This window comes from Limulus polyphemus, unplaced genomic scaffold (genome assembly GCF_000517525.1).
Source record: "Limulus polyphemus unplaced genomic scaffold, Limulus_polyphemus-2.1.2 Scaffold1614, whole genome shotgun sequence".
NCBI lineage: Eukaryota > Metazoa > Arthropoda > Merostomata > Xiphosura > Limulidae > Limulus > Limulus polyphemus.
Genome location: NW_013667224.1, coordinates 114,132 through 124,266, shown reverse-complemented (window position 1 = coordinate 124,266; position 10,135 = coordinate 114,132). Strand labels below are relative to the sequence as shown.

Here is a 10,135-nt window from a genome sequence, read left to right as displayed (position 1 = left end):
CATTTATATAGTGCTATGTGAACACAAATTAGTAAGCATAAATCAGTTAAATGACGAAAAATTAGGTGTCTATTTACTTGTGACCACTCAGTGTACATATCGTTTTCACTTTAACGTGAGTAAAATTTTGTGCCTATCGTTTACATCTTTTCTTTTTTGTATGTTTTTAAAATGAGTTAATATAATTCTATATTTAGCATACAGACTTACGCTGTTGATGCGTATCGTGGAACTTGATTTAGTGCCTGTTGTTGTGATGTCAGTACTGCATCATTTGGGTTTAAATAACCAATGAAGAACAAGTTTACAAATTAGCTATCTGAATAGACGAAAAGAGTTGTATCGGCTATCATCTTCATGTTATGCACACAAAAAAAGAAAGAAAAAAGAAGCGCGCGCGCACACACAAACAACAACAAACAATATGATAATTAGCCATCAACTTACAGGCCAACGAAAAATTTAATGTCTTTACTGTATACTCAGCTTCTGTCGTCCCAGCCTCATTGTGAGCATTAACGAGAAGATTATATTCGCGGCCTGGCGCTAAGTGACGTATGATAAATTGATTCTGTAGCGTTATTAGCGGTAGACGGGCAGTAATCCAGCGTCTCTGAAACGTAGTACGGTACTGGACGTTGAAGTTTTGAATTGGACAGCCTCCACTCTGCCAAGCTTCCAGATTCAACGTTAAAAATGTCGTGTTTGGCTGTATAAAGTCTTCTTTCCGAGGGGAGACTGGTGCTGATTAAGAAGAGAAATTTAATATTTGTTATTTAAAAAAGGTATATTTTATAGATTACTTTCTAGAATATCATGTTAATACCATTTCGTTCAGCACTATTAGAAAGACCAACTTCAAAGAAAATAAAACTTAAGATCCTTATAAATTCAACAGAAATTCCATTAATGTATTAATTTACAGCTATACTCTGATACAAGAAAACAAAAACAATTCAACAACTAATTATACAAAATAATTATGTCCCATTATTCCTCATAATTACATTATTACTAACATAAAAGTCGTCATTCGACAGTTACTATTACCTTAAGTAAACTAATACATTATTACTAACATAAATGTCCTCATTCGACAGTCACTATTACCTTAAGTAAACTAATACGTTATTACTAACATAAAAGCCCTCATTCGACAGTTACTATTACCTTAAGTAAACTAGTACATTATTACTAACATAAATGACCTCATTCGACAGTCACTATTACCTTAAGTAAACTAATACATTATTACTAACATAAAAGCCCTCATTCGACAGTTACTATTACCTTAAGTAAACTAATACATTATTACTAACATAAAAGTCGTCATTCGACAGTTACTATTACCTTAAGTAAACTAATACGTTTATTTATAAGTCTTACCCCCTCCTTTTGTTCTTATAGTAATAGGATCACGCGGTTCTCCACTTCCGAGGCTGTTTGATGACGTCATAAATAGGCGATACCGTGTGCCACATTTTAAGTCTTTTAATGTATATCTGTTGGATTCAACATTTATCGATTCTTTCATCCAATCATCGCCGTCGTGCTTGTAGTGTAGAGTATATTCTGGAAGAGAAAAATCACTTAAGAATGTCATGTTCAAAATCATCTGGTGGAGAATAGTACTTCAGTGAAGTGTTTCGTTCGAAAGAGTGGAGTTGGTAAATAAAGAAAGTAGTCTGGAAGAGAAAGTCACTGAACTCAGTTGTGTAGAAACACATGGATGAGATAGTGCATCAGTCAACAGTGTTATGTTACAAAGAACGTTGTCTGGAAACAAGAGTCATTACATTGTGGTATGTAGTAAATAATATAGTCTGGAAGAATACGGCGCTCCAGAATATTGAATTACAAAGAACGTTGTCTGGAAACAGGAGTCATTACATGGTGGTATGTAGTAAATAACATAGTCTGTAAGAGTACGTCGCTCAATAATATTGCGTTATAGAAAAAGGAACAGAAGGTTAATAACGTGTATAAAGCATTTCTTAAAGATATGTATTTTCAAAAGAGAAAACAAACCCAGTTTTTCAGAAGATGAAGTACTTAGTAAATCTGGAATTCGAAAAAATATCACAAGCGAGAGTTAAAACATTATCATTATGAGATGTGTACTTTTCAGTGTAACGAGATCAACGCGTCTGGCAGTGTTAAATAGTGTAATCTACATTCACGACAGTGTTTCATAAACCTGTATTGACGTCTTCGTTAAATATTGTGATAGATATACACGTTGAGTAGGATATTTTCAGTTTGAACTGTACCACATGCGGTATACACGGCCTAACCAGCCAGATCGGAGATTCCACATAGCCTTCTCTATTCCTGAGCCGCTGACAAATGGAGGCCAACATAACATCAGCAGCACCTGCCGCCTACACGGCTACTGTTATCCAGGTAATGACATTTATAGTGGAATTTGTCACGCGTGCGCAGCTGAAAGTGCGAAGCATGTTCGACGGCGTAACGTGTTGTCCCTTGTGAATTTTCGATTCGCATCCCGGCACGCTAGTAACTTGGCCACACCCGACCCTTGATGACTATTATTACACGGTCTACGAAAATAAACATTCGTGTTAGTTTTTAAGAATGTAAAACATCTACGTTGATGATAGTAATTAGTGACACAGAAAAATGTACATTCACAAAAGTATTAAACGATGTATTAGAAGCTGCGATCTTCTACGTAACAGGGACTGTAATAAAGTCTGAATATATAACAATATCAAACATGTAATAAAGTCTGAATATATAACAATATCAAACATGTAATAAAGTCTGAATATATAACAGTATCAAACATGTAATAAAATCTGAATATATAACAGTATCAAACATGTAATAAAATCTGAATATATAACAGTATCAAACATGTAATAAAATCTGAATATATAACAGTATCAAACATGTAATAAAGTCTGAATATATAACAGTATCAAACATGTAATAAAGTCTGAATATATAACGGTATCAAACAAGCTAACACTGTCATATATACGGATTGTATTACACTGTTAAGGACCGGCACGAATACAGGTGTTATATACTATTTAGCTAACACTGTCATATATACGGATTGTATTACACTGTTAAGGACCGGCACGAATACAGGTGTTATATACTATTTACTCGTGCCACGTATGCATACTAAATTATCCTGTGTAGGACCGTCATATAGGTACCTATACAGTAGAATTACACTTTTTATCATTGTTATGTATATAAAGTTTATTACACTGCGTAACATTGTCATTAATATATGCTTTATTACATGTTTGATACCGTTATATATTCAGATTTTATTACAGAAACAACTTATACAGACCCGAATACCGACTCATACATGTTTGTCTGATCATACGCTACCTTCTCTGTTATTACTCGGACATTTACTCAATAACTACTCCATGCATGTAGACAATAACATCAATATAGAACAGTATGCAAACATTTTGACCAAGACTGTAGCTCGAGTGTTAATGTCCCCAGGTTGGTCAGTGGTAAATTTACAGATTTATAACGCTAAAATACGATGTTCGATTTCCTGCGGTGGAGAGAACGCAAGCAGCCCATTGTGTAGTTTTGTTAAGGACCGGTACGAATACAGGTGTTATATACTATTTAGCTAACACTGTCATATATACGGATTGTATTACACTGTTAAGGACCGGCACGAATACAGGTGTTATATACTATTTTGTTTTGACGAACAAATGCTCCACAGATACACAACTGTTTTGTATAAAAGGGTGTGATTTTAGTATAATCTTTGTCAAAACAGATCAATGCTTTGTTCAGAAAATGTCTTTGTACTTTGTGTAGATTCATGCCTCGTCACGTGTCAGAAGTTATAAAGCGTCAAATTGTTCGACTGTCCAGATATGTTATGAATCAAATGGACATTTCCAGAACAGTAAAGTATCCCCGGTGTACTGTATCCATAATTCGAAAACGTCATCGAACTACAGGAAACTTTGTTCCTGGAAAGTCTACTGGTAGACGCCGACAAATTACTGCCCGATATGACCGTGTTTTTATCAAGTTAACACATCAAGGTCAAAACACGTCTTTCAACACCTTACGACAGGAATGTCATGAACACATTCATTACAGAACAGTGAACAGGAGAATGACCAAACAAGGTTATTTTGTAGGACGGCTTGTTAAAGCTGATGGCATGATTTGTATTTGTCGTTTGCCTGGAGAACAGTTGAGGGAAGGCTGTCTGTCCCATAAGGAACACACAGGAGGTGGTGCAGTACATATTTAGGTAGCTATTCATCATGGTGGAAAAACTGCTCTTCATATCCTCCAGGAAAACGTCAATGGCGCCTCCTACAGACACCACTTGGAGACGATATTTCTGCCATATGCTAGGGAAAGGTTTTGTAATAACTTTGTGTTCCAGGACGAAAATGTTACTGCCCTCAATGCATGTAATGGACATGATTATCTCGACCAGGAGGACACTACAAGACTGTTTTGGCCAGCAAAGATTCCAGACCGTAATCCCATCGAGAACTGTTGGGCAGAATTGAGTCGGAAAATTGCTAACCATGACCCCCTAAACTAGCCACTGTAGCTAAGTTGCAGTGCCTTCTAGTGATAATATGGGACGAAATCACGGTGGATTACATCAATAACCTCATCGACAGCATGCCACGTCGCCTTGCGAAGGTTATTAGAATACGAGGGGGACCAACCAAGTACTCTATGTTGAATATGAACTGATATAAGGTTACAGACGCTATTCAAAATAATGTAATGTTATGTTTTTGTCATTATATATGTTTTGGTAAGATTTTGTTGTGATAGGTGAAAATGCTGAATTACGCATCTTTCTACAGGTGTCTGATAAAAATTGTTCGCTGTTCTGATAAATTGTTCATGATGTCCATAGAACCTGTCTCTTTAATATAATATGAATTTCTCAGCTTGACGGTGCTAAGTGTATTTGTATTCCATCTTAATAATAACGATCTTATTTGTTACAAAATATGCAAAAAGTTTGGCCAAGTCTGTATTAAGATCACTTCCTCCTTGTATTCATGTTCCTGATTCGACTCCATTATCAGTCGCTTACTTTTATTCACTAATTCAGTGTAGAAGGTGAAACGAAATGGTGTGATAATAAGAGAAGCTGAAGAGTAGTGACAACTACGAGTGAGTTTCTGTAAAGAGCAAGAAATTTTAAATTCAAGAGGCCTATTCGCGGGGGGAATACAACATGTTTCCGCCACGCAATCACAACATGGCCAGTTTTTACATCAGAAAAACTGTGAAAAATAGAGAAAAATCTATATTGCTTCTTGGGACCTGCATGAAGGTATCTTTGTACCAAATCCCACGCAAGTTGGTTGAATAGTTCACGAAAATCCCAAAATGTGCTTTCCCCGTTGAAAAATTGAGCAAAAGACAAAAATTCCAAAATTGTCTATATTTTTATTTGGGACCTGTAAAGAGTATCTATACACCAAATCCCATGTAATTTTTCAGAGAGGTTTTTGGTAAATTTTGACCAATTTACATGGGATTTAGTATATAAATACTTTTCTACAGGTCCCACACATTGACAAACAAAAATGGTGGACTTGCCCATTTTTAGTAATTATAGATGCCACAAAAAGCATAATTTTAGTTTTTTTTGACAAGTATTTCGCCTTATTTCGAGCCCCCCCCCATAAAAGACTAACAATATACAAGTCCAACTATTTTGTATGTCAATGTGTTGGGCGCATGAACATTTATATTTGTGCAAATTTTTATCTTGATTGCTGTAAATATGACCGCACATGAGCCCAAAATACATTTTTTTGGGTTGTTTGACCTTTGACCCATAAAAATCCTTAAAAAGGCCTGAATAAAAAAAATGAAACAAAATTGTTGGGCGTATTGGACCAAGGTATAATCCAACCAAATTTCAAGTCAATCCGTCGAGAAATGAACGAATGGCAGTCCATTGAGAGGTGTTTGGAAAACAAAAAAGGAAGACTTAGAAATAGAAGAAAACATCACGTCTCTGGACGGTGACACAATAAGCGTAAAAGTTGAAAGAAAGAATAAAACAAAGTTATTGTATGAAATAATAATATATTTATATATGTATATAAACTTGCATACATCGTGAAGAAAAGTGATGTACGTACTTCTGAAGTTATTTAACAAAATCACTATTCATGATAGTGTTATACAGTGAAATAAAGTCGACATTCGTAACAGCGGTTAGTAATATAAAATAACTACATTTATCATAACGCTAAACAGTAATAAATTAGGCCGACAAAGATAGTGCTGATTAGTGCTATGGTATTTACATTTCTGACAGTGTAAAGACAAGAAATAAAGTTTACATATAACAGTAATAGGCTGCAGAAGAGTTTTCAGGAAAAAATGATTTACCTTTCAGAGTGTCGCCATATTCGTCTCGCTTCCACTGTATGGTTATAGTTGAAGGTGATGTAGAAATTACAGATATAACAGGAGAAGTGGGTGGAGCTAAAGAGAACGAAATAAAATGATTAAGTTTGAGGTTTTCCTTTTGGCGTAGCCATTATTGCTATAATAGAAATTAAGTTAAACAGATTAATTTTAGGTTTTTCCTTTTAGCGTAGCCATTATAGATATAACAGAAATTAAGTTAAACAGATTAAGATTTAGGATGAAGCTAAACAGACTGAAATAAACAGATTAAGTTTTACGGTTTTCCTTTTGGCGTTGACATTATGGATATAATGGAAATGAAGCTAAACAGAACGAAATATATAGATTAAGTTTTATGTTTTTCGGTTTTTTTTTGGCGTAGACATTATAGATAGAAATGAAGCTAAACAGATTAAGTTTTAGGTTTTCCTTTTAGCGTAGACATTATAGATATTATATAAATGAAGCTAGACAGAACGAAATAAACATATTAAGTTTTCGGTTTTTACTTCAACGAACAGTAACCACTTTCTATCGACTCCCTAGTACTTGTCATCTGATACAAGAGTATCTTCATTGGTTATTATATTTTGTGGAATGAGCATACATCATTTAATGTTGCGGAATACGAGAATAATCTGCGAAAAAAAAGAAGAAACAGTTTGTATTAAAGTAAAGTTCAGGGTGTACTTGACACAGGGAAACACATTGGATTTATGTAAATACAAAATATATTTAAAAATGATTTCACAAAATCTATAGATGAGTTTACTACATTCGTAATATGTCCTCAGTTTAAGTTAAGCCTAATAGAAATTACAGGGATGTCATCGATTTTGTCAGGATCTCAAAAATTAAAAAAAAAGTTATTTATTTACATTCTTGGAAAAATCTACAACACGTTCTGTAAAGCTAGTTAGTGATAGTTTACAAATATGTTTATGTTTGTAAATATATTTTGCAGTAGCAATGTTTAGAGTATCTAGACGTGTCAACGGGGGTCGTTAAGAGGATCTGGAGACGAAGCCCCTAGCAGGGTTATAGTGGCAGAGCCCTATTTAATTTAGGCCTATTACATGGTAGGCAGTAGTGTATGTGAAAATAGTGTCCACTAATTAAAAGACAAATGTAAGAAATGCAAAAGGGTTAATGTGAGATACACTATCGAAAACTAAAAGAATAATAAATCAGTGCGCGTGACATTAAGTAATACCAGATCTAGTGTAGCTTAATACGGTTATTTAAAAGATAATCATTTTCAGAACATTTCAACCTGAAACGTGTAAAGCGACGGTACCTATTTACAAAAATATATTTCAAGAATTATAACTTCATAATTCCAGCCGGATCAGGCCACGCCGGTGTAACTTACTTCGGTGTTATCCTCGAAGTTAGTTCAACCTTATTTTATTAAAGGTTTGCGTCTTACCTGTTTTTAGAATAACAGGTTTTTAGCAACTAATTTTTCACATGTTTTTAAAGTAATAGATGGACCCTCAGACCTAGACTCTCGCTATTCGTTATTAAAGGCTTACTTCTTACCTGTTTCTAGTATCACAGCGTACGTTTCGTCCGATCTAGGCTCAGCTCCTACGTCATTAAACACTCCCTTCTTACCTGTTTTTAGTGTCACAGCGTACGTTTCGTCCAATCTAGGCCCAGAGCCTTCCTTATTAAAGGCTTACTTCTTACCTGTTTCTAGTGTCACAGCGTACGTTTCGTCCGATCTAGGCCCAGCTCCTACGTTATTAAAAGCTTGTACCAGGACGGCATATTTTGTATTCCGTTTCAAGTTGGTGAGATAGGTGATGTAGTGAGCTCGAGTGGACTTCCCTACACGCTTGTACTGGAACGGATGGTCACTGTCTGTTTGTTTGTAACCCAGATAGTAGCCTTGGATGGCACCGTGCTGAAGTTCTGGCTTCGGTGGCTGAGGTAAACATTATGGCACTACGTTAATTGTAAGATGTGGTTTTCTAATTTCTATTAATTGCTGATATCTTAAATATTACAGATTCTATGTACTCCTGCAGCCATTTTTATACACATGTAATGAGTTGTATACAAAGTATTGATAAAGCCTATAAAGGAAAGCTTGTTTGTTTATTGTTAGGCTTAAAGCTGCATAAAACGCTATCTGATCTGTAGTCACCATGGGGATCGAGCCCCGAATATAAGTGTCATAAGTCCTCAAACTTACCAAAAAGCAACCAGAGGACTACAAAGAAAAGATCAGGAATGGCCATTTTAATAGAACATAGATATAACGTTTCTATTCCCGTGTGAGTTCTTACAAGATTTAATTCCCTTACCGCTAGGCGATTTTTGGGTGCTGAACTAGGAGTCATCACTCATAAAGAACATAATTATTTAAAATCCAAATTCTTAGTTAATTAAATATAAAGACAGTTTTCTCTTTACTTTAGAAACTGTTGCATCTGGGAACGTATGTTATTGAGTAATAATAGCAAGATAAAGATAATAATTTATTATTTACATACATCGGACAAGGGAGTATTACATTAGTATACGAAAATAACCTGCAGGTTATCTGTATTCTATAACATGACAACAAATAGCTGGTCTCGTACTATCAAAATTCTTGCTGGTATTTCAAAGAACCCGTATTATGAAGCATTTTACTTGCTTTGATGAACGATGTGTTTTAGAACGAAACATTCATGTTTTGGTAAAGTTGAAGTCAAACAAAATAGATATCCTTAAAATTTACGTTAAGTGTTAAGACGCATTATGTGGTTTTATGATGGAACTATACATCGATAATTGAACTGTTATGTGACCACCGGGTATCAAGGAATCAGTACTAATGTATTATGAAAGTGTTCCATGGGCACAGAAAGGCTAAGTTTAGAATTCATACTCTAGTGAAATGTTCTGCTTATCGTTGAAGCAAGGAATGCAGTATACTGGTGCTATATTGGTTTTAGGAACTATTGTACAAATAATTGATTTCACAGCACATATGATTTTGTATTTCTATAAAACAGTCACGAAGTTTTATTGCCATAAATATCGATGGGTCCATTCCAGTCCTTGAACCTCTATTGCACGAATTACGAAAATAAAAATATGGATGAAAATGTTTTCTTTGAATTTCTTACTTAAATAGATCTATATTGCACAAAAAATGTTATATATGTTACATTACCTGGAAGTAACACTGTTCAGTTGCGGAACGAACATACATATTTCCATGTTTCATTTACTGTTACCTGGAAGTAACATTGTTCAATTGAGGAACGAAAATAAATATTTCCATGGTTTATTTAGACTGTGACCTGCAAGTAACATTGTTCAATTGAGGAACGAAAATAAATATTTCCATGGTTTATTTAGACTGTGACCTGGAAGTAACATTGTTCAATTGAGGAACGAAAATAAATATTTCCATGGTTTATTTAGACTGTTACCTGGAAGTAACATTGTTCAATTGAGGAACAAACATAAATATTTCCATGGTTTATTTAGACTGTTACCTGGAAGTAACATTGTTTAATTGAAGAACGAACATAAATATTTCCATGGTTTATTTAGACTGTTACCTGCAAGTAACATTGTTCAATTGAGGAACGAAAATAAATATTTCCATGGTTTATTTAGACTGTTACCTGCAAGTAACATTGTTCAATTGAGGAACAAACATAAATATTTCCATAGTTTATTTAGACTGTTACCTGGAAGTAAGAGC

General features: G+C 34.6%; 1 protein-coding gene across 1 annotated transcript in view; it reads right to left on the bottom strand.

The window, feature by feature from the left end:
• The window catches only part of LOC106464297 (Down syndrome cell adhesion molecule-like protein Dscam2), a 98,783-nt gene that overhangs the window by 10,238 nt on the left and 78,410 nt on the right, over window positions 1-10,135 (bottom strand). Inside the window, exons 17-20 of the mRNA XM_022391995.1 lie at window positions 8,119-8,356; window positions 6,406-6,501; window positions 1,387-1,572; window positions 448-744 (exon numbers count right to left, since the gene is read on the bottom strand). Of these exons, the coding sequence (XP_022247703.1) occupies window positions 448-744; window positions 1,387-1,572; window positions 6,406-6,501; window positions 8,119-8,356 (817 nt within the window). The remainder of the gene's footprint in view (window positions 1-447; window positions 745-1,386; window positions 1,573-6,405; window positions 6,502-8,118; window positions 8,357-10,135) is intronic.